Consider the following 24,725-nt stretch of genomic DNA (forward strand, 5'->3'; position numbering starts at 1 on the left):
GATTTCCTATGGAAGGGCTTCTGACAAAAGTACAAATTTACTCAGGCTGAGCCCCTGAGGCCCTCCACCATGATACATGGCTCCAATAATGGTCCAGGAAATGTTTATGAGTGGACCAACTGGCTTGTTTAAGGTCAAAGGTTACATAAAAAGCCAGACTGGTTTAAACTCTAGACACTAGAGGGAGTTTAAATGGACCTCATCACGCCTCACAGTGGGAAATCCTAAATTTGCTTTCTGGGCTCCCTGACATATTTTTATTTTTAGTATTAGACGAAGGCTAAACAGTATAGGCAGAGGGAAGGTGCCAAAGCTAAAATCTATTGGTGTTAAGACTGAGTCACTCTCAGCCCCCATGTTGTCAAAACCCAAACAAACAGCAATGCAGCAGTGAGTCACTAACACCTTTAGACACGCCTGGACCCAAACACGAGGTGTGGACAGGTCAGCAGGCAGGGACTCACGAGTGATTAGAAGCACATGAACAGACAGCGATTTATCCTGGCTGAAAATGAAAATAGTTCTCGGATTATTACAGAGATCAAGTGTCATCCAATGTAAGCACAGGTCTACTGTACTGTCTCCTTCGATTAAAACTACTTCCCTGCCATTTAGATTTTCTTTCACAACACTTCACAAAACATTTACCACTGTGTAGCTTGTTAAAAATCTTGTGCAACAGCCGGGGTTGTAGTCTTGATGACAAAGCACTCTTGACATTTTTCAGTTGGTTTTCAAAGAGTTGTATGAACCTAAAAGGTTTCAGGAATTTTCTCAGCCCGCAGAGAAACATGTAACTCTTAACACTCACTATTCTGTGAGTCTCTCTAATCCTCTCTGAGAATTACAAAACTATAATTTGTTTTAACAATCTGAAAGCACTGCTGACAACAAGTAGTAAAGTGAAATTTTGAGTTATAAATTCATGAACTCTGACACTAAATATAAAGGAAACCAGCTGTGATGCTCTTTACACACAAAAAAACAATAACAAAAAAGCCTGTCTGTCATAGATTCTAGTCACTAGTGTAGTAAAAAAATATCTAAAATTCAGCCTGAAGTTAAAGGAGGGAGGTTGATGAGAAAGTTGTTTTAGTTTAACTAATGACACAAGTCTGTTATTTGTTCCTGCTTAAATCTACTTTGTCACCCCTGCTTTTTCACACAGTCAAACTTTCATGCATTTAGAAAAGACTTGTACATTGTATGTGAACTATTACCTTTCTCTCCGCATTTCTGGAGCCAATATGGCCTTGGATGCTGCTCTTTGAATAATATTGCAATCCTGCTATTCTGTCTTTCAGTCCACCTCCCCAACACCATGACATACAGGGTGTTCTGGGAGCTGAGTGTTGACCTGATGGCTTTACCTCACCAGCATCTAGACTCCTGGGCAATCCTCTCCTATCTCTTTCTTCAGTTTTACACTTAATGAAGATGCTCCACACCTAGAGAGTCTAATCACAAAAGTCTTTCTTTGCTGCTAACCTTTACATATGTTACACACTTCCGATTGGTCTATCCTTATTGACTTAAAAATATAAACTTTGTCAGCCTCATTCAAGCTCAATGCTAACCATATTATGGTAATATGTCTACAATTGATTGGCATGCTTACATCCATGGTAACAACTATTGGATATTAGAATGCTGATGTCTACTGTGAATATTATTTTAGTATTTTGTTTTAGAAGTATCTGTTAATAAATTGTTTTCATAAGTGCTGGACAAGTGGGACATGTTGATCTGTTTGTGACACCAGATGAAAAGTAAAGGGGAATGGTTTTATACTCTGGGGAACATGAATATTTATACCAAATTTCAAAATAACCCATGTACTTGTTGATATTTGATATTTGATATTTTGCTCCAAAAATCCTTCCCTGCACACCATGAGCATTGCTAAAAAGATTTGGAGGAACATTTGGATGAAACCAGCCTCTCTGCCTGAGTCTCCTTGTCAAGGTCTGGAAGTAATTCACTCCTCTTCAATAAGGAAAAAAGAAGGAAAATTATAAAGCTGACAGGTCCCAAATGTGTATCCCTTCCCTCCTGCAACTCAATTAACCCTTGTTTGTACATTTAAAGTTTACATCAGATCTCAAGGCAAAGCAAGAGAAGAATACTCAACTTCTGTTTTAGTGAAAATGAGAGAAAGAAAATATACAGATGCATTACAATACAGAAGCCATATTCAAAACGTAATGATTAAACAGAAAACTGGTGATTATGGGAAAGTAAATGGAAAACTACATGCTTGCTTTTTCTCAAGGAAGAGGGAGGAAATGAAACGAAAAGGGGGATCTGTGCAGGATTAAAGGATCTTGATTGTGAGGACCTCCCCAGAGCTGGAGATTTGATTATCCTCCATCCATCCAGACCTCTTTTCATCCCTCAATCCACATTTAAACCTCCCTTCATCCTTCAAACTCCGATGTTTCTAGTGCCACCAACTGTCATCACTCATACTTCCCTCCTGACCTGTTCTCCTATTGTGCCTTGTCCTCTTCTCAAAAAAGACATTGATTAGCAGAGGACATGATGACTGACTGCTGTGTCACAGAGCAGTTCATGGAGATCCAATCAGTCCATTGTTAACTTGGAGTGCCTTGTATATTTATATCTCTGAAGATCAAAGATTAAGATGCAGAAGGGGAGCAGTGGGAAAAAGATGGCACACATAAAATGAAAATAACTGCTGCTGTAGATATGTTTCTTTACAGTAAATTCCCCCCTCCTACTTTAACTGTGATATGCAAAACTTTCAACATGCAGATGGTAAGGAACATCCGATTTAGTCTCACTGAAACAAGATAGAGACTCAAATTATGTTCCAGGCTTGAAGCTTGATACTATCTCGGTGTCCTAAACCAGGAACACGATCCAGAAATAGACAGATTTCCTTCCTTTCAGGTAATGTGCTCCTCACAATAGAGGAAACAGTTGCAGTGAAAATACACTGGCAAGACACCTTGTTCACATTGTCAGACATCCGTCTCCCATGTTTGATGGACGGTTATTGATATCCATGCAGGAGCCATCTGCACAGAATAAGTGGTCTCATCGACTCTAAGGGGTTTCCTTTGATTACAGCACCCTCTAGTGGCTTCCAGTGTTCAGAATTATTGCTCAAGCTTCAATCACCTCATCTGGATTCATGTACAGTGGTACTTGCAGTCCAACAAGCACATCTGCATCACATATAGATTGGCAATGTAAAAACAATTCGATTAAATATAATCTGCAATATGAGAAGAACTCAGAAATTAAGAATTAATTTAATTTTGATCATTGTCATCATTGGGTGGGAGGCCTCCAAACACTGCATAAGTGATGGGACAGCGCTTTTTATGTCTTTATGATATTATGTCTGCACCACATGTGATATAATATCTGTACAGACACATGTTTGTGAACAGTAAAGTTTAAGGTGGACATTTCAGACTCAGACTGTAGTTAGCCTACTGTTGGACCAAATTAACATTTTTCAAATACCATCACATGACAGACATGTGCAAGCAGTACTTGTTAGTGACATGTGTGTTTGTGCTTTTAACACTTTATCCATAGTGGGACAGCCCTGAGACCTCATGGACTACAAGGCAGACATTACTAAGAAAAGGGTTGACAGAGTTTTCCGTGGATAACAGGGACACTGTCTCTGGAAAAGGATGCTGCTGTTAAATGTAAATGGGATTTTTTTTAAATGTAAATGTTCAACTAAACTAAATCCCTTTTCTTTGTTATGGGGTAGAAGAAAAAATCTCAGTCAAAACCTGGACAAATAAAACCAAAATTATTTACACAGTTAAGTACAGTACAATGACAATTGGGTGAACTGACCCTTCAAATGACCTCAAATGACCGCCATTACCTGTTAGTACAGCCACGATTGAAGCTTGGCTTCCATCCTGCATGTGCAGAAGAAACAAAAGACACTAGAGGGCAGCCAATACTCATATATAAACCCTGCAGTCCAGGTCTCTGACATCTCACCAGGCTGTCTGTTGCCTGCAGCTCTTCATTCAAACTGAATTATACTGTGAAATAGGATTACGTGTCAAGCAATGCAATGATTGAGCACAATTGTTGGGAGTTTGGCAGGAGAGCGAAATAAAAAGGAAATACACAAACACGCATTCTTATTTGTCATGCTGATGTGAGTCGTCTGTGAAACAACATTAAGATAAGTCGATCCTGGGTGTCAAATGATGGGTATCTTAGCATCCACGCAGCTTTTTTTTCCAAGTGAGTAAAAAATAGCAGCAGCTTGTCTGGCTGTTCCCCAGAGAGTATACAGACTGAGTTATGGCCCTGTAATTATGTGCAGGAGTGAAAGTGTGTGTATGAATGAACGTGCTCCGTTTTAAAAGGCGTTTTATTATGGTTGCTGTTTCTTCAGATTGTGGGCCAGGGAGCAGATTTCCCTTTATAGGTTGTTGTTTCCCCTCCCAGAGAGCCCCCTGATACTCTGGGCAACTGAAGAGGCTGCCTCGAATTATACAGAGACACATTTAGTGTTTGAAATAATCTAATAAAAAAGACAGAGAGAGATCAAGCAACCTCCTAAGTCGATGAGCTCTCATTCCCATCTTTCATCAGCACCTCCTGCATTATAATGAGCAATGGATCTGTATATGTGCACATTCAGATGGCTGTAAGAGAGGAGTCGTCTTGAAGACTTCCCTGCACCCAAACTCTTTGATGTCTCAGTCACTTTGGATTGACAGGGCCCCGTGTCTTCTGGTGACCTCTCAGGTCTGACCTTACACCTTCAGGGGTCAGGTCCTTCAGCTTTCTAGGCCCTCGAGCCAATTAACCCCAGAACTGAGATCAATTAACTCTATCACACCAGCACAGGCAGATAACACCACTTGAATTATTAGCAGGTGCAGAAAAAAACACCAGATCAAAGAGTTTAAAGTGGGTTCATCTGAGACAAAATAAGCCTGATAGAAAAGGTTCTGACCTGGTGAAAGAAAGATTCAGACCAGGCCTTTTTCTGATTGTCAGAAAGAAGAGAGCTACAGGAACAGCAAGTGGAAAAACACACAGAGATGGACAGAGTGAGAAAAGCTCATCTATGAGTCTAATAAAGCAGAAGTGGTTCCTTTGGGAGCCAGGGGATCTGCATAGCGATATCTTACATTTCAGTCCATTAACCTGCTCCAAATGAACTGTGTATTATTGGGGAAAGTCTTTATTAACCATACCCCACTGAGGTGACGGTTACTGCTTCATCAGTGTTCACCATGTGCGTCGATACTCTTCAGAAGGGCTGCGGATCACTGGCTGGCCTATGGAAAGGACAAACAATCTGACTGTAATATGCATTTGTGACAGATTCCTGCAGCTGCAAACGTCCGCTTAATGACATAGGAGTTGTTTTTGTTGTGACAAGCATGGTGTAAAAATCAACCCAGTCTTTCCCAATCAATAATTTTCGCCCACCATAGCCTAATGATTGTTATATTTATTGACAGGCTTTGTGATGAGAAATGCCCACAGTGCAGCCTGTGGATTAGTGAGGCAGGCTGTTGTGGGTTGAAAAACATGCATTATTATAACCCTTATCAAGAGAAATGTTGGTAAGGGAATAAAAGCGGAACAGATGTTTATTGTGTGAGTTTTTTAGTTTAATTGCTTTTATTTGATTGTTTGCAGAATGAATTGAGTGGATTGGAAAGGGAAAGTGCCTGGAAGAGAGATTAAGAGGGAAATGCTGGGTAGGTGGAGAGAGATAGCCTATAGATAAGGGAGGGAGGGGGTAAGAGAGAGAAAAGAAATTCGTGGTGAGAGAAGAGGGGAGAGGCACACACATAGAGGGAGAGGGAGTAGAAACTGTTAAAACGTGTGTTCGCTCTTGCCAGTCTCAGCATCGCTCAGTTTCTGCAGGAGGCTGCTCAGGATCTCCACTGGCACCGATGACCAGATATGATCTACCCACTTCTCAGTCAACCCATTTTACTCTGAGCTAGGATCTCTCCATTTGTTTGCATGGATGATAACAGCCTACCGCATATTCATGGATTTCTCATACCACAACTAATTTGACTCAAACCCGGGATCGGTGAGAGAAAAAAAACAAAAGACAAAAAAAGAGGGACTCAAGTGCTTTCCAGCGTCTTTTAGCTTTGTGGAAACTGCATTTTAGCCTGCCTTGGACATGGGACCGTGCGTCAGCCGAGAGGGATCTGGTGCCGGAGGAAGAACCTCTTCCTGAAGGAGGAAAAGCCCGTGTGCTGGAGTTTTTTTAAATTTTGGTCTTTGCTACCGGGGAGGGGGAGCTGTCGGTTTTACGCGCCGGAATGATGCGTCCCAACCGCGGCTTCATCCTACTCCTCCTCAATGGAACCGCTTGTTTGGTAAGAAAAGAGTGGGAGTGGGGAAAAGTGACAGAGTAGTCTTCATGCATCTTGCTCCAAATTACCCTTTGTTATCCATGTAACACCTTGTACATGCGTCATGTGGTGTACGGTGTCTGCACTATATTTGCACCAAGAACTTCCAAACTCGCGAATATAAGTAGACACATATCGTGTGGACGAACACGTGAAAACGGTAATTGAAAGCTGAGATGATGCTGGTCTAAATGAAAAATTGCCTGACGTGCAGGTCATTTGTGTTTCTTGCAGAGATGCAGAGATAATTCTAGCCTGCTCTGCTCTTTTCATTGCTTCCACATGCATTTGTGCTGATGACTGTGTTGTCCTAATTTATATTTAGGCCTATTAAGTAAATAACACTTTGACCGATACAGTAACAGATACAGCGGGTGCACTGTCACTATTCCCAGCGGACTCTCGTGCTGGCAGCGCACCGTGCAGCCGGTGTCCATCATCAGCGTGGTCCATTCTGTGCGTATCTGGAGCCACATCCTTTAACTTATCATTCATTTTACATCATTTGATCTCTTGAGATGTATGCAACTTTGTAAAAGACAACCTATAAGTAATAATTTTCATCTAAACAATTACAGAAAAGTAGACATGCGTCATACTGTACGAGAGCCCTTCCACTTTTAGCCAAAGCAATAAAAACGACAAAACAAACACTGTAACAACAATTTAAAAATAAAATCTGATATACGCAATGAATATATTTCATCAGGGCTCGTGTCAGCTTACCATACTGCAAAAAACTGAAGAAAGTGTATTTACCCTGCACCAGCCCACACATCTGGCTTAAAATAAAGAACTAACACAACATATTTATCAGATTAGTTATTATTATTATATTATATAATTTGCTACAAAAAGTTACACCATAATGCTCATGTGGTGATAATGTGTAAGACGTAGGCTACTGTAGGATCCCCAAGACAGAGCATGGACTTTTTTTACGTCAAAGATGTGCCGCTCTTTATTCTGCGGACTCTCACCTTATTGTCAGATATGATTCAATACAGAATTTATACTGTAGGTGGTGAGATAACTTTGAAATGAGTGAAACTTCTCATCAGAATGAAAATGAAGGAATACTTAAAACATTCAGTATATATTTTACCTAAGGAAAACTAAGGACCCCCCCTCCCCCACCTACAGTATAACTCTTAATGTGACTCTTAATGTGTAAACCTGAACTGTTTCTGTAGTCTTAATGAATAGCTCCATCATTACGTAACCTTAAAATCAAATTTGGATCACCCACTCCTCTTTCATGTAGCTTGCAGATTTATTCAAAAGCAGCCTTTAATGAGAAATCTGCTCTTGATTCACATGAGAAAACTTCCTCATCCTTCTGCTCGGAAACCCCTGGGCTGAGTATCACAGGGCCCAGGAAATGAACATGCTCCAAAAAAACACTGTGGAAATATTCAAGTGAGGTTGAGTGGTTGTTTGATGCTGCCGTTTGTGTCGGCATCCCTTCAAGGATGACCTTGTGGGTTTCATATTAAGGTATTATTCAGGTGCTCAGAGTAAAGTAATGGCCCTGGTGATTTGAGGTCTAACAGACAGTGGTTGTGAAAGACTAAACACACAGAGATTTATTTAGTTCAGACAGAGCTGTTTCAACAGATCTGAGAAAGAAGAGAGACCACACACTGACTTAAAATATGTGGGATGAGCGCCTTTTTAGCTGTTGCATAGCTAGATACAAGAGTGCGGGATAATAGGCTTAACACTCACTTGTGTGTTGTATTTGTTCTGGGAGCATTTTGTGAGCTGCGGGGCTACAGCCTATTGTAACCCAAAAGGTCTGTGGCTAATGATAATGAAATTAATTGGGGCTTTTACTGCCTCTTCAGACCATGTATCTATGAAAAAACTTACATGACATCCCTCAGCAGGCGATCTTGGGTAATTCATTAGCCCTTGTGACATTGATAAATTATGGAGCAATTAATAAATTAAATAAGTTTTTATTATGAAACAGAGCCGTGATTAATAATCATATAAGCCTACTACGCATTAAAATTCGATTTGGGTGATTTTCTGTTGTAATAGCTTCGCAATTCGCAGAGAGGGTTTGGGTCTTGAGGGACCTTTTGCAAATGACTACTAATATAGATGACTATTAACACAAGGTGCCACTCTGGTTGTTGTTTATGTGATGAATGATGTGTTTCAAATGTTAATTATTCTCCATATTTGAATGAAAGTTTATGAATAATATAAACCAATCTCAGTTGTATAATTGACTGCTTGAGAAATTATGTTTATTTTTGGCGGTGGTTAGAGTTATTTTTCATCTGTGATGCTCAGCAAGCTGACTGGATTTGTTTCATGAACTAAGTGGCTAATATGCATATATTGAGGGAATAATCTGTCAAATATTCAGGAGTAGAGTTTATTATTTAGTGTCCTTTCACTGTCCTTGTTAAATAGGGCTGCAACTAACAATTGTTTTCATTATCAATTAATCTGCTATTTATTTTCACGATTAATCGTTGTGTTTATAAAAAGTCAACATTCCTAGAGCACAAGGTAACATATTCAAATAGCTTTTTTTGTCTGACCAACAAATCCCAAAATATATTCTGTTTATTGAAATGTAAAATAAAGTGTCTCATTTATGAAGCTCAAATTCTTCAAACGATTCATCGATGATTAAAACAGATGCTGATTATCTTTGTGTCTATCGACCAATCGATTCATTGAAAAATCGTTTGAGTTCTAATGTGAAAGTTATATTCTTTGGAAGTAAGTTAATTAATCACTAAAAAGATGCAGATGTGATGCAAACTGAGCTCACACAATACACAGAGCATATGGCTCTGAAAATAGACAGCAGAAGTGGTGCAAAGACAGAGGACATGAGAGGAGGTGAGAGAAGGTAAAGATTAAGTAGTACTAAAAAGGAATGAGTTAATCAGCCTCAGAGGTTGCTGTACCTCATTGACAGTCATCACAGATTCTTCCTTCCTTTTGCACAAAAATATCCAAGAAAACACATTTAATCCACATAGAATTACAACTGCAGCAATGTGGCTGAACCGTGCACGGCACAAGATTGACAGTCCGGATCTGAGAGGGGGTGAAGGTGAATAACAAGTGCTCTTCCCTCCTTCAACAATCAGAATAACTTCCAGTAGAAGAATGAAGTGTTCCATACAGCTATTTTTAAACATAATAATGATTTTACTCACTCAGCACTCCACAAAGAAACATAAATGTTTGCACACGTGCACACCCACAAAATAGCCTTTTTACTAAAGAATTCTGACCTTGCACATGCAACGTTCATGTGGTAAAGATCGCTGCAGGGTGCAGGAGCAAGGCCCTTTAGATATGCTCACGCTGAGCACACAGCTGCTCACACAAGAATCCTCTGGAAGGGATGAACCTCAGGTAGACTCTCTGGCCATGAGAGACAGGCCTGCTTTATACTCGTTCTGATTGCTTTCAGTACAGACGCAGACACCGACCATCATGCTCGATGGCTGAATTTCACCTCTGTAGCTCTTAACATGTATGTCAGTTTTTGCCGATTGAATTTCAGTGAAGACATTCATACATATTACAAGGTTTGTGAGTCACTCTGTGCATGTAAGTAATTTGAAAATATAAAGAAAACATGACACTATATATAAAGAATCACATCGACAAATAAGGATATAGTGCTGTTACAGTACGTTTTCCATTTCAAAACTTACATCACCCTCCATTTGACTTTGCCAGCAGTGAGGAAACACTTATTTAACATGACACTTCAATTAAACAAATTATGTTCTCATATTGAAATCTTCACAGAGCCAAAACCCATTTTAAAATAACTAGGGGACTGTGATTAGGCTGTACAGAGGGCACCACAGCAAATGCAACAACTGAGACAATAAAAGGCCTTCAAATCTAAGCAACACTGCCTGTAGTTTTCCTGAAATGACACAAGACAACACACACTGTGCAAACCTGAATATTTGTGGGTAAGATTAAAATGCAGAGACTGTCTGTCGCTAATTCTAACCACATCAGACTCCTCTCCTCGTTCTGGCCTGTCATGAAGTCTTAGATTCATGTCTCTTAGATACCTGACCTCCTCGCAGGGTCGCTGACCTTGTCCACCCAGATACATCCCCAGCTAAGCAGAAATACCACCTTAATCCTCAGTAAACAAACAGAAAAAAAACTGTCTGTCTGTCTGTGACAGTATATATTGCATGCAGACACAAATGTGAGACAGTAGCAGCAGAGTGAATACAAATTCTTTTTTTGGGGGGGGGGGGGATTTCTCGCTCTCTTGAGTCTTCCTCTTTGCCATCACTGTTGCAATTTGCATGTCAGAGCTCATAAGCTTCTACTCTCTACCCCACATCCCACACAGATGCAGGGAACACAAAACTCATTTATAATTGTCAAATTTCTATCATAAGGGCCGCAAAACCACACTGGAAGCAGACATTTTATTGTGCTTATGACATCTGCCCTGTACTTTCCCCCTGTGCATAAAGAATCACAAGAGGGTGATTTGAGAGGGACAAATATCAGCTTCCTCGCGACCCTGTGCGCAGGATAGGTGGTTGACGATGGATGTATGGATGGATGTATGGATGGAAATATCCGCTTGTGCCCCCCTTCCCCAAATAGCATCAAACTCAGACTTGAACTGGAAAATCAGAAATCAATACACTTTCAGTCATGTTAAGAAAACACATTTCATTTTATTTGGGAAACTAAGAGTATAATGGTTATGATAGATAGTGAGTTTGAGAACATAATTCCTTAGTAGAGTAATGGTATATAACAAGTTTAATTGGAAAGATGTTAGTATGACTTTGACTTAAATTACAAAATAGAATAAGATACATGCCAAAAAACTGCAATATAGCTTGGATTTGCACACACAAATGCGAACACTTGACTTCTTATACTTTTGTCTTGTGTATGATACAGGATCCACACAGATGCCCATTTATAAAGCAGCAGCGATTAGTTGATTAATCAAAATGGTTGCCGACTAATTGTTAAATCATGTCAGTCATTTTTTTCAAGCTACAATGCCAAACATTTGCTGGTTCTTGTGTGGATTTGCAGTTCTTGTCTTATATAACAGGACGATTAATATCTGTTGGTTTTAGACTGGTACTGGGATAAGACAAGCAAAGTGAATATTGAACATTTTATAGACTAAACTAAATTACTCAATTAATCAAGATAAGGTAAGATAGACTTGATCCAACACTGGGGAAATTCACATGTTACAGCAGCCCCAGATACAACACAACAGATAGAAAATACACATTAAATAAAAAAATTATGAAAAAATACAATATATAGTAGAAATAGAAAAATAAGAATAAGACAATAAGAGCTATATTGTCATACTAATTGATACTGAAAATCGTTGTTAGTTGCAGCTGTACCTGTTTGAGCTCTCCCATTACCACTGTTTTCTGAATCCACAAACGACAGGTTGTTGAGTAATTTTTTTTTCCTCAAAAACATTCCGCTTAAGCCTACATCTTCATGAACTTCAAATGCCGGATTTAAAATCTGGATTCATTTGCCACTAATTTTGTTAACTTTGCACAGAGCATTTATTTATGTTATCGTCTTTTATTTCATTTTTGGCCTCTTGGCTTTTTTGGCCCTGCCAGCACATCTGTTGCAACTATATGATTCTTCCTTTGTGTTTTCACCTATTTTATATAAATTTCTAATTTTGTGTTGTTCAATAAATTGAATAATCTAACTATGAATAAAAACAATGTATAAACCTGAAGTAGCAGTGGATGTGCAGGGCTGCTTGTGTTATAATGGACAACCTCTGTGGCTTCCAGTCTGTGGTGTAAAACAGCTTGAGTTATGCAAAATCGCAGCAAGAATAACCCTAGAGGTTCACCTCTTCCCCCTGACCACCCACTGAGGAAGTCAGTGGGGGACACTCCTGTCCTACTCCGCACACATGCTCCCAGCAGCCAACAGACAGAGAGAGAGACTGAGAGAGACAGACAGAGAGAAAGCATGCTCCGTGACACAATGACAGCTCTTCATAGTGAAGCGGCGAGCTGTCCTGAGATAGAATACGTTGTCTGCGCAAAACCAGCACAATTTATAGTGGCATTGTTCTCTGGGAGACTGCAGGGGAGCAAATCCTGGAAGAATATCTGTAGGTTTGTCTGCTGGTTTGGATAGTGAAGGGTGGATTACAGTGCACAGCTTAAAGAAAAATGACTTGTAGCCTTGGGTAGATAAAGATAAAGATAAAGATGCGCTTGACTTTCACACAGAGGAATAACTAAGGATAGGAAAATCCATAACAGATGTTTTAATTTCACAGAGCTTCTGCTGGAACTGACAATAGTAAAAGTTGTTTTACGGCATTGTGAAAATGTTATGAAAGTGTCAATATAGAATGAAATTTTCATTGTTTCAAGATCTTTAGGCATCCAAACAATATTAGAAAAGGCAATGTGGGACCAGGGGACATGGGTTTATTTGAACGGGGAACACCGGGCTGTCAGTGTAGTTTAATGCTGAAGGAAACCAAAGCTTTTCTGATGCCATAGGCTCTGAGGTCCATGCTGACCTCATTGTGGTGTGACTGGAGCCGCTGGATACCCAACGCAAAAAAGACAGGGGAGCAAAATCCCATTTATATTCTCTGATTCTCTCACAATCTGTAAACAGTCTGTTCTGCATGAATGAACAGTTCTAGTGTGCAGTTCACCAGCGTGCGCCCGGTGACGGTACAGTGATTTTCAGGGTCAGAGTGGTGTACATGTCCAGACAAGGCCCGCTGAGGGTCTTTACGGGGGTTTCCAATTAAAGCAGTGCACAGCCACAGGGATCAAGGAATTTGGCTGAGCTTGAAATAAGAGCATTTCAAGTATAATAAATGTATAATAGGAAATCTTTTTGCAGAAAACAGTATTTCTGAATTCAATTGAGAGTATATTGCTGTAGAAAATAGGACAGCAATGACTAGTAATTATTTCAACTTTAATTTCTCCAGGAAATGTTATCCATGCCCCACTCCACAGTGACCCTGTGGAGAATTGTTTTCTATTTGCCAAAGGCTCTATAACCTAAAGCACAAAGTAGATTTTAGTGCATTAAAAAGTTACAAAAAAGTAGTTACAATCTGGTTAGGTGTATGCAACCTTCTTGGTTAAGGTAAAGCAAAGCTTGCATTCACTAAAAGAAAACAACACTGACTATTAGCAGGAGATAGACCACAGAAATCTTTGTATGTCCAACATCCTTGCTAAGACTGTTTTGTAGCAGGATAACAAGAGCACACAACATTCTCCTTCTCCTTTGCTACTGAAAGTTAACAAATGTCATTTGAAGAAATCCTGTCATCTTTCCGGACAGGGCTGTTATTATTATTTGCCCGACTGCTAGAGGTCACTTGTCACTTAACACATAGGTTATTTTAAGAGTTTGAACTATGTTGTTTCTCTGGCGACATTCTAATCTAGTTGAGATTTACTGCAGTTCACACCTGTTTTCAGGATACGCATCAGATGTTTCACAACTAAGCACTTGTGATCAGATTTCACCTCCCTGGTCACATTTGGTTTTATCTGTTGAAGACTGCTGCTAAACAGAAAAAAAAGTTTGACTTCAGCTAAAGAGGCAGAATATCATGGCAGTTGAGTACTTCACTGTTGTCTGAGCTGAGGGGCATGAGCACAATAAGTCTTATATGAATGCAACCTGCAAAGCTAGAGCCTCAAAGAATTCAGGGATGCATTCAGGTTCACTATATAAATGTGGACACATCTGGCCCACATCTAAATGCCACTGAAGTGGTTGAGTCCAAACACATTCCGAGTGCAAACACATATTTATTTAAAGCCGCTTATTATCATTATTATTATTATTATTATTCATATTAATAATAATTTATTATTCATATTAATAATAATTTATTATTCATATTAATAATAATTTATAGAGTGCTTTTCATGGTCCTCAAAGACACCTCACATACGTTAAAATTCTTGTGAAATTACCTTTCTCCCCCTTTTAGTGCTACTATAAGTGTGAACGGAGCCCATTCACACAGTTACGCTTGACCAGTTAGCTCATGAACAAGAAAGCATAATTCATAATGTTCTTCTTTTTGGGGACTGAAATTGGCAAATGTTCAGGTATTGTGCCTTTTTCAAAATCCAACTGAAAGATTGGAGCATTAAGTCAGACAACATCCCCTTGATAAGCCGGTATTTGATTCTTTTTATATTTTAACCTCCATGAGACAATTGTGGAGTCCTTTTAGTTTTTACCAGACAGGTATGAATAGTGAACTAGAGCTTTAATCAGCTCCGTCCCATCAACCATGCTTTGCTCCCTGTTCTCCCTAAGGAGTTTCTCTCTTCGTCCTTTGCCACCACTCTCCACCCCCTCACACCGCCAACTTGTCAATACCTTATAATGTAAAAATTTGATAGCCAATTCAGAGCCAGGCTTTTCTCTGAGCATACAAAATGAGTCCAAGTCCACTGGGGCCACACAACTGAACATGTCCAAAATGAGCTGGGAAAGCGAGTGGAGGATGCAGAAAGAAAGAATAGATCTGAAAAAGAGTTTAGAATAAAAAGATTCAATGTAGTGAGTTTGTTCACCCACTGCAGATCTAAGCTCCAGTGACCCCCAAGAAGCCGGAGTAAATTATTCATTGCAAGTCAAATGGCTTGTTTCTTGTGAAATTACCTTTCTCCCCCTCACCTCTTCTTGGATTTACACTAGCCAGAAGAATAATTAGTTATAAGGGCACAGCCATTTTCAGACTTTAATCATGTAACAGAGAAGTCTCCTGCAGTGAGCATATTCAATCTGGAGATGCAGAGAGGAGACAGAGAAAAAAAAGAATAAAGCATTGACGAACACTTAAGAAATCTGAGCTGACTGGGTCTTTAATTAAAAATTGATGTCATATTAGAGATGAATATTTCAACTCAACAGCCAGAGGAAAATTGAGTGCTTATTGAACTTGTCAGCTCCCCGGACAACCACATGTTTTCTGCCCTTCTGGGTGGCTCTACAGGAAGATACTCTGTATTAATCAATCAATCAATCAATCAATCAATCAATCATTTTACTTTATTCCATGTTGTGCATCCATGAAAATACAATTTCACACTCATAAAACACACAACATGGGGTGGGGAACAGTGGATAAGACCCTGGTTCGATTCGCCCTGTGACATCTACCAAAGTATCCCTGAGCTAGACACCTAACTCCTAGTTGCTCCAGAGGCATGCAACCTCTGACATGTAAAGCAATTTTAAGTCGCTTTGGTTAAAAGCGTCAGCTAAATGACAATAATAATAATAATAATAATAATAATAATAATAAACACCAAAGACATACATACACATCCGAGTAAGCTTTTGTTTGATGGTTTGCAGTTTAATAATCTTGACATTTATATTATTATATTTCAAAATGAAGCAAGTTCTAAATGTATGTCAAATGTTGTAATTGAAATATGCTTATAAGTAACCTATTAAAACAAAAATGGTTGTAAGTAACCTAGACATGTCACATTATAACCAAACGTATTTGTAAACCAGATTTTTAAAATATCTTTTCACCTGTAATTAATCTAATCAGTGCTTACATACACCAGGGTTCAACATCATGTTTTTTTCACTTGCACAGCAAGTCAGAAATCAACTTGTAATTGTCATGTTAATCTTTATTTAAAGGTGCAATGTGTGAGAATTTAAGAGATTTATGAGTTCAAAATTTCAGCATCAACAGAATGTGAAGTAATAGGAAGAGTATGGTATGAAAGTATGTTATGTCAAAGACATCTATGTATTGTATTTCTTCTAAAGCTAGCATGCTAAAGAGATAGCCCCATTCCTGTCATGGTATTACATGACAGGACAGGACAGAATCACATCTAGTACCTCTAGATGTGATTATCTGATATAGCTGTGTGTGAACAGCGAGTTTGCTCTCTTAGGCCATCAAATTAAAACCATGAGCTGAAATATACTAAAATGCTCCGCTGAGCTGAAGGCAACTGCTATGTCGAGTGATAATTCTCTATATTCATCACTTCGAGTGACCAATTAAACAACAAAACTTTTATCCATTGTCATGATAAAAAAATTTATGATTATAGCTTCTTCAATAAATTAATTATTTGTTCTTTTTAATTTAAGTATTTCATAATGGCCAAGTCTAATTGTCCGAAAACCCAAATATATTCAATTTACAATGATACAAAACAAGGAAAATAGCAAATCCTCACATGAGCACCAGAGAATATTTGCCATTTTTCTACAAAAAACTATTATCAAGATAGTTTTCAAATGACTAATCAACTATTCTTGTAGCTCTAGTCCCTGCATTTCTGAAGTAAAATATGCGCAGCTCTTGGTAGGATGTGTGCACCCCCCATTCATTTTCAGGAACTCAACAAGTTAAGTCTGAATGTGTAAACTCAAGTGAGAGTCGGAACTAATACCCTACTTCTTCACTGGTCTGTCTCCAGTCCCCTGCTTCTGTAAGAGTTATGGCACAGATTTCAGTTAAGTGGCTCCCTCATCTCTGTGCTATATTATGGCAATACTATGCTTTTGTCACCAGGGGAAAGGGGTTAAAACGGTGTACCTGTCACTGTAACAGGCTGATTATTGCCAGTGGAGCTGGCAGGCTTGTGAGGATCGCTCCCCTCCCCACACTCCCTGCTGGGAGAGAGGCCTGGGGCCTGTGCTCACCGAGGCTGAATGACTCACAATTACCGAAGCGACAGAGCCTGCAGCCATCTCCCATTCTCTCCAGCCGTTTCACTGACTCACTTAGCACACATGACAAATGACAAAATCACCCTGAACCTCCGCCCCCTCACTAAGACCTGATTGCCCATCGCCCACACTTTGCCTACAGTACTTAAAGCTTGGATACATCTTGCCAAGATTTGTGAAACAAAACAAACTTGTTCTCGTCTTTCAAAGCAGCATTTTACTGTGTTACACTATGTAAATGATTTAACGTGCGTATTTTAGTATGACCTAGTGAACATTTGACGTTACAGCTACAACCCTGGAAAAACTCTGCTGGTGCAAATTTTTTAACTCATCAAAACACTTCTTTAATGTTACAACACTGGTCACTGAAAAAAGACATATTATTTGTGGGGCATCATCAAAGGATGACTTCTTGGCCTGTATTTTGAATATGAAAGCAAGAGAGTGGTATGAATACCCAAAGCAGACAACATTAGAGCTTAACTGTTAACAAAACAGTGTCGGGGGATGCATGCTAAAATGGGAAAATGTTCCACTAAAGGGAAGCAATGCATTAATCTTTTGGCACTGTGAAAACAACAGTGAACTCTGGTGTTTTTCTACACCATTTCAACTTGCTTACACTGCATAAGTCAAAGTGGGAGGTGCGCTGATAGTTAAATCTTACACCTCATATACTCCCCCTAGTTAAATGCAGAGTGGCGAGAGAGTTGTAGCAGTATGCAGTTTTTCAAAATGGAGTGAATATTTAATGATGAAAACTATGTGCTATGCTGCTGTGTAATGTGTGACCTCTGTGACCTTAGAAATGAATTGTTCACAGGATCTCCTGGTGTTTGAAAACATGCAAATAGTACATAGAAAGCGATACTACAAGCTACTTATGAGAACATTTACCTGCAAAAATGTAACCTCAGTTGTATTTAAAGGCATCGTGGTGGTTTGGTGTGTTCTCTCACTGCCCTGGCTCAGTTTTTTCTTCTACTTTCGGAGCCATATTAAGCTCATTTTAACATTTGTCTTTGACAATGAGACTGCACACCGAATCTGACACCTCCAGCAGTGCCAGACACTTAAATCTTCTGTTCAGCAATAGCACAATGCTCACTTCATCTCTCCTCCTGCAGCCGGGCCTCTCAGTCTCTCTAATGAAGACTGTGCAAGAGAGGGAGGGGTGCCTTGCTCAATATGTAAGCTACAACAAAGCATACTGCAATATGTTTTTGCTCAGATACGAATGTTGGCACCATCTGAGAGTCACTCTAGACAAGCGGTGCTGGCAAAATGATCAGGATCTTAAAAGCAAGGGGCAGTTTCATAGAAATCAAAAGTGAAATATTTTTCAAGAACCCTAAAGGGCCTTTTTGTAGGACACTGCAGGGGCTCTTAAGTGCTATCCAGGAAGCCAGACAGAGTGCTACCCTCTGTGCCCAGCAGTCTCCAGCTTATTGAAGAACAGAAATCAAACACAAACTAGTGCATTTGTCATCAAAGTCATCCAGCCTGGCCTCTGAAAAAACAAAGATACATTTGAAAAAATTAAAATCAATATGTCTTTGACTCCTCCAAATATTTGTTTATTATTAATGAGTTTGGGATTCTCAAAGAACCTATCAGAACTATCTAATTCAAGAGGAAGGAGTCCTTGTCAAGACAGTTATCGGCCCCCGTGGGGGAGGCTGAAGGATCTGAGCGCCAGTGTAGCGTAGCAGCAGACAGGTAACTAGAGGAGAGGGCGTCTGGCCTTTAACACCCCGGAGGTAATAGGGCCAGATTAAAGGAAGAGTGGAGTCCTCTCATCTGAGTCCAAACACCCGACCACAACCACATCAGCGGGAATCCTCGCAAGGCAGTTGAAATGCGATACACATTGTTATGAAAGGAAATACGTGTTTTTAGAGAGACAGAAAATCAATATCGCTGACTGACTACGGTGCAAGTGAACAAATCTGAGAGAGCTTGAAAAACCTGCATAAAATGGAATAAAAATGAGTCAGACTTAATAATCCTGACTAAGCCTGTATAAGGAAGCCCTGGCAGTCAAGACAGTAGATGGATCAGAGCACAGACAGGAATGCATGCATTATGCATCATTGTAAAATCTCTCTGGGTAGAGAGCGCACACACACAAACTTATCCCAGCGTTCGCATTTGCATCACTTATTGTTCACGTTTACCACATTTCAAAATTCACAAACGACTTGTGTGTCTGTGTGTGTTCTCCACTGCCAAATCCAAAGGACATAACAACACTGGATACTTCCACGGCACATTAGACAGAAGCTACCTGTTAATAGATCATTACCGTTGAATAATTACCCATTTCTTTGCTCTCCCATTCACACACTTTTCACAAAGCCATTGCTGAGCACAGCAGCACTATCTTATCTCCCTCGCTTCTCTTCCCCTCCCCTCAGTTGATGTTAACATCTGACAGCTTTGTGTGTGTGCCGATACAGATTTTTTTCTTTAATTAAAACACTGGAAGTCTTAATTGGACATTACACTTTATTCTTTCCCCCCTACTTGCCCACCTCCCCTTCCTCAAACACTTTGATCCTCCAACCAAATCTTTCGAGGCAATAATAGTTTCCCTTGTGCTCAAACTTACACTGCAGTGGTTAAGAAGCAAAAAGCTGACTTTAAAACAGTTTCTCTCTTTAAGATTTTATATAAGAATAATATCTCTCCAGTTAGATGCTCTTTAAGTGACATTTTCTGACTTTGTTCTATTGAATATAGAAATGACTGTAAGCAGTTAGCATGAATCCTGCTCCATTGGGTGCTTCCCAACAATTTGCAAGTGCATAAATCAGCCCCCTGTTAGAGAAACAACTTTAGAATAGAATTTCTTAATGACGGGGCTTTATGGTTTTACAGGATTATGGCCTTTGTAGAAAATTGTCTACCCTCAGAAATATTGATTAAACTGCCCAAGCCTTCAGGAGTAACATGCTTTATGTGAATTCAGTTTTGGTGTGGATTTTATGTTTGAATTTGTTCTTTGATCCCTCTGGCCTCACCAGTAGCTCAAAGGAGGGATATGAGCCCATTACTAGTGAGCTTAGGGAATTACATCGGCTTTGTGAAAACTAGACATAAAGGAGTATTTTCTCTCACAGCCGAGGTAAACAAAAGAATGTAATAATAGCAATACCTGTGAAATTTAAACCATTTATTTATATATTTAACATTGACAGAATGTCACAGTTACTACCACTAGAAGTATGAACTGTAAATTGCGTATCGATTAAACCTTTAATTTGGTTTCTGTCCACATTTCTTTCTACCCTGTTAATAACTGCATGTTTTCTTTCTCTATTTTCTTCTTCCATCCCCACCTCCACCTATTCCTTCTAGGTGGCCCTGGGTCAAGAAGACCACTCCTCCAGCCCCAAGACCTCTTCAGATGACTCCTCCAAGACACTGGGCCTCATGAGCGGGCAGGCTTCCCTCTCGCCCTTGAGCCGCTGGATGCTTCATAGTAAGAGCAGAGCTGCTAATGCCACCTCTCTGGAACTGCCCTACCGCTCTCCGGTCCCTTTCTCCAAGCAGGAGTTTTCTAAACAGGAATTCTGGGAGATGTTGGGCAGCGACCTGCTCAAACCCGACGCCTCCAGCTCCAGGGTCAAACGAAGGCCCATCGTTAAGACCGGCAAGTTCAAGAAGATGTTTGGCTGGGGAGACTTCTATTCCAATATCAAGACGGTTAGGCTTAACCTGCTGATCACCGGCAAGATTGTGGACCACGGTAACGGCACGTTTAGCGTCTACTTCCGCCACAACTCCACAGGCCAGGGCAATATCTCAGTCAGCCTGGTGCCACCTGTCAAGGCGGTTGAGTTTGACCTGGAGCGCCAGAGCGTGGTCTACCCCAAGGACTCAAAGATCTTCAACTGCCGCGTGGACTATGAGAAGGTGGATCGCAGCAAGCGCACCTCGCTGTGCAACTACGACCCATCCAAGACCTGCTTCCAGGAGCAGATTCAGAGCCACGTGTCCTGGATTTGCTCCAAGCCTTTCAAGGTCATCTGTATCTACATTTCCTTCTACAGTACGGACTACCGCCTAGTCCAAAAAGTTTGCCCGGACTACAACTACCATAATGAGATGCCCTACCTGCCCTCGGGCTAGGAGACATGTAGGGGGGAGGAGAGGTGGGAGGGGAGAGGAAAAGGGGGATGAGTAGGAGTGACTACAACACATGAGGAGGAAACCAGGGCTGTGAATCGTCCTTAATGCCATTGTGGCAGCAAGACACCTTAAAAAAACCTTCTCTGTAGCCTGACTACTGTAAGATGTAAAAACATATATGCAAAACACAAACCACAGTATGCAGATAATGAGGCATTTGGAATGCTTAACTGCAGCATTCATTAACTGGACTGGTAGTGAAAATCAAATATCGCCAACACGCACATTCTTACCTCAAACCAGTTTCTAAATGCCATCTTCTCGCCAGCTATTTCTCTCTTCCATTAAATCATTTGTGAATGTTGTCTGAATGTCCTTTTAATCACCCTTTACAATATTACTCTTTTGCAAAGTCACAAGGCACTATTTTCAGTGAAAGCACGCATTTAAATGCTGTGATATGATTCACTGGAGAGTTATATACAAATTCAGAATTTATTACAAACATCATACAGTGGTAAACATCGTACACTGCAAAGGCAAAACCAGTACTGATTTAAAACTTACCAGAGGGAACACAAAGCATTGTTTATCCTCACAAAGAGCAGGTGAATATACAGTGTAACCAACCCCAGGATAACTTATTTTACACTCAAAGTCTTTTAAAGGGCATCGTCCATCCCAGAAAAACGTTTAAAGTTCCTCTTACTAATTTTCTCATCCTGTCCACATACTCACGTTGAAGCATCCCACCATGGCACTGTCAATGTGTAGTGTTTACTTTTCCAGTCTGCCAAATCTAATCACACTATATCTCTCAGTTATGTCACCTGCATTTTAATAAAAGAAGGAACAGAGGGAGAGAGAGAGAGAGAGAGAGAGAGAGAGAGGAGAGAGAGAGGAGAGAGAAAATAATAAAATTTGCTAGAAAAAGCAATTGCTCAACACAGATTTAGGGCCAGGACTTAAGACAAGTTCATTGTAAGGGAAATAACTAGATTCTGCATAGATATAGAATTGGCCCTCCACACTTATGAGAGAGAGAGAGAGAGAGAGAGAGAGAGGTGGGGGAGTGAGAGAGGGAGAGATTCAGTGAGCTGTTTTAATTAAAGTGGAGAAGGAGACGTAGAGTTTGCAGCTCCTTCTATTGTCCCCTCTGTATGAAAAAGATTACATTTTGTTGCCGTCAGGATTCCTGATTTCACGCCTTGATAACTTTGACTGTGTGAGGGAGATTGCTCTCTCCCGACAAATACTGTGTTCACTAAAGTTGGCCCGTTATCTTGAATAAATGAAAATATTATCATAATAATTACATATAATTTAATCTCCTTTAGAACTAATTAAGGTTTCAACGAGGGGGAGAAATGTATTCCTAAAAATCAAGTCAGTGGGTAGGAGGATAAGAGGACGTTCATGGGGATTGTGTTTTTGCGAGGAGTCGGCAGCCAAAGCTCAGCCCAGAGTTAACTGCTCTCATTAAGATAAATGGCCACTGGCTGGCCCATCTCATGTTGCTCTCACAAACAATATCAGTGGAGAGCAGCGCACAATGGAGCTATGAATTAGGTAGCCTGACATTTTGTGTGAGAGGTTATTGCTGTCCTGCTTATGAGGACACAATGACTTTTCAGTTCATTAACGATGAACAGCCACAAGACAGGTGTGAAGTCATTAAACAGTGATATCAGATAACCAGTTTGATGCTAATGTGCTGTGATATCAGGGATGTAGCCAAGATCTGTGCACACTTGGCTGGAACTGCGCAGCGGTGTCCCTGGTGGACCTGTTTAGGGGTGAACAGCCATCATGAAGCCATCCTCCTGTGGGGAGTAGCATAAGGCTGGACATAAATGCATTGCCTTGGCTGCTCTGTGTGAGCTTGGAGAGCATGAGTAAGAGGGGGAACACAGTCACAGGGCTAAAGATAGTAACAAAGACCTGTAAATCTGCACATCAAAGCTCTGAGTTTTTAATTTACTCTTAAAGAGGGGGGTAGGGCTATGAAATCAACTTGTGGCCCAGAGCAAATGGCAGCAGTGCACAAACAAGTCTGCAGGGGACAGACAGCTACACCACATGCACCAATGATAAAGGCTGTTCATCTGGCTAAGTCATACCTCTGTCTCCTCTTGCATGTGATTGTTTTATTGAAACAGATTTTTTTACATGTACTGTCTTGGCTGCTTGCTTTGCGTGATGACAACACATGTTATCTGTCTGGCTCGCCCTTACCATAAGTGTCTCACAATCAACAATCCTCACAGAGAGGATTTTCCTAAAGAGGCTACCAGCAATCAGAGTGCCAACAATGAGAAAGCTTGTGGAGACCGTCTGATTTCTGCCACTTCATAGTAACTGATTATGCAGTATTTATTTGAAAGCATAGGAGAATGGAATATAGATCTAGGTTTGGCAGCAACTGAAACTAAACTCCTGACACTTGTCTGAAGGTCTTTGTCTTTACTGCTGCATGAAATGCATATCAACCAGCATGAATGAACCACTGCCTCTTGCTCTGTTCATCCATTTCCACATCCTCCAGCTCTCTCTGCACCTTTCCCCTTCAGGATGTCAGCATGTTACTCAACCATATGCCCCTCTGTTTTCACGCTGTTGTCCTCTCCCTGTGTGTGACCCAGCTGACTGGGCCTAGCCTCCCTACCCTCTCTACCTCCCTTACCCTGGCGTTGAACCCTGCTGTGGGTAGTTCCTCATTGCTTCCCCGCCCGCCCTCCTGCGCACAACGCTGAGCTGAGCTGGCTAATCTCTTTGAGCTTAATGCAGAGCCAACTGAACATCAACAGTGAGAACTCCCCTCTCTCCTTCTCTATCTACCTATTTCTCTCTATATCTATAGCCCATCAAACAAATGTGTGTGCACACACAGTCTTAAGATGTGCTGGTTTAGGTATTTTCCTCTCTCCTGTTCAAAGCATCTTACATAAGCCCCTGGATTGTGAGGACACGAAATCTCCTCGAGAGCAGGCCAACGGAGTGCCCGACACAGATACGCCCCAGTAACCTCAATACATAACCTCCCTCCTGCAGGGCGTCCAGAGAGAAGTTGGATACTTACACATGTTGAAATCAAAGCTGTGCCCATAGCACTGAAGTCATGTAGAAAAAAACAAGGACCAATCTTGGACTACCTGCTGGGAAGAAGCCCCTCACTCTGCTCCTTACCGATCCTCTCAGATTTACAGCAATACTCTCATTGAGACTTCACCCTCTCCGCCTCTCGGGGGTGAGTTAAAGAAAGGCTGCTGGACTACATTTAAGAGACAGTCATGTTGCTGTGCCATGGGTGGTGTTGTTACGACAGCAGCCTTACTGTTGACCCATCTAGTGCCAACAGACATGTGGATATTTGGCCTTAGAGACTGCAAGACAACACTGGTCCACTCAGCAAAGAATAGTAACAAAACCAGACTGTCA

The 24,725-nt window shown here is 40.6% G+C and overlaps 1 protein-coding gene across 1 annotated transcript; it reads left to right on the forward strand.

Moving 5' to 3' along the window:
• Positions 1 to 5,809: 5,809 nt before the first annotated feature.
• LOC119893444 (neurexophilin-1) lies at positions 5,810 to 21,652 on the forward strand. Its single transcript, XM_038705595.1, has 2 exons — positions 5,810 to 6,365; positions 20,514 to 21,652. The coding sequence occupies exons 1-2, from the start codon at positions 6,309 to 6,311 to the stop codon at positions 21,285 to 21,287; spliced, it is 831 nt and encodes a 276-aa protein (XP_038561523.1). The 5' UTR covers positions 5,810 to 6,308; the 3' UTR covers positions 21,288 to 21,652.
• The last annotated feature ends 3,073 nt before the right edge of the window (positions 21,653 to 24,725 follow it).

The sequence above is a fragment of the Micropterus salmoides genome, unplaced genomic scaffold (assembly GCF_014851395.1).
Source record: "Micropterus salmoides isolate LMB-PRFRI ecotype aquatic unplaced genomic scaffold, ASM1485139v1 Ms_hic_scaffold_10, whole genome shotgun sequence".
Classification (NCBI taxonomy): Eukaryota; Metazoa; Chordata; class Actinopteri; order Centrarchiformes; family Centrarchidae; genus Micropterus; species Micropterus salmoides.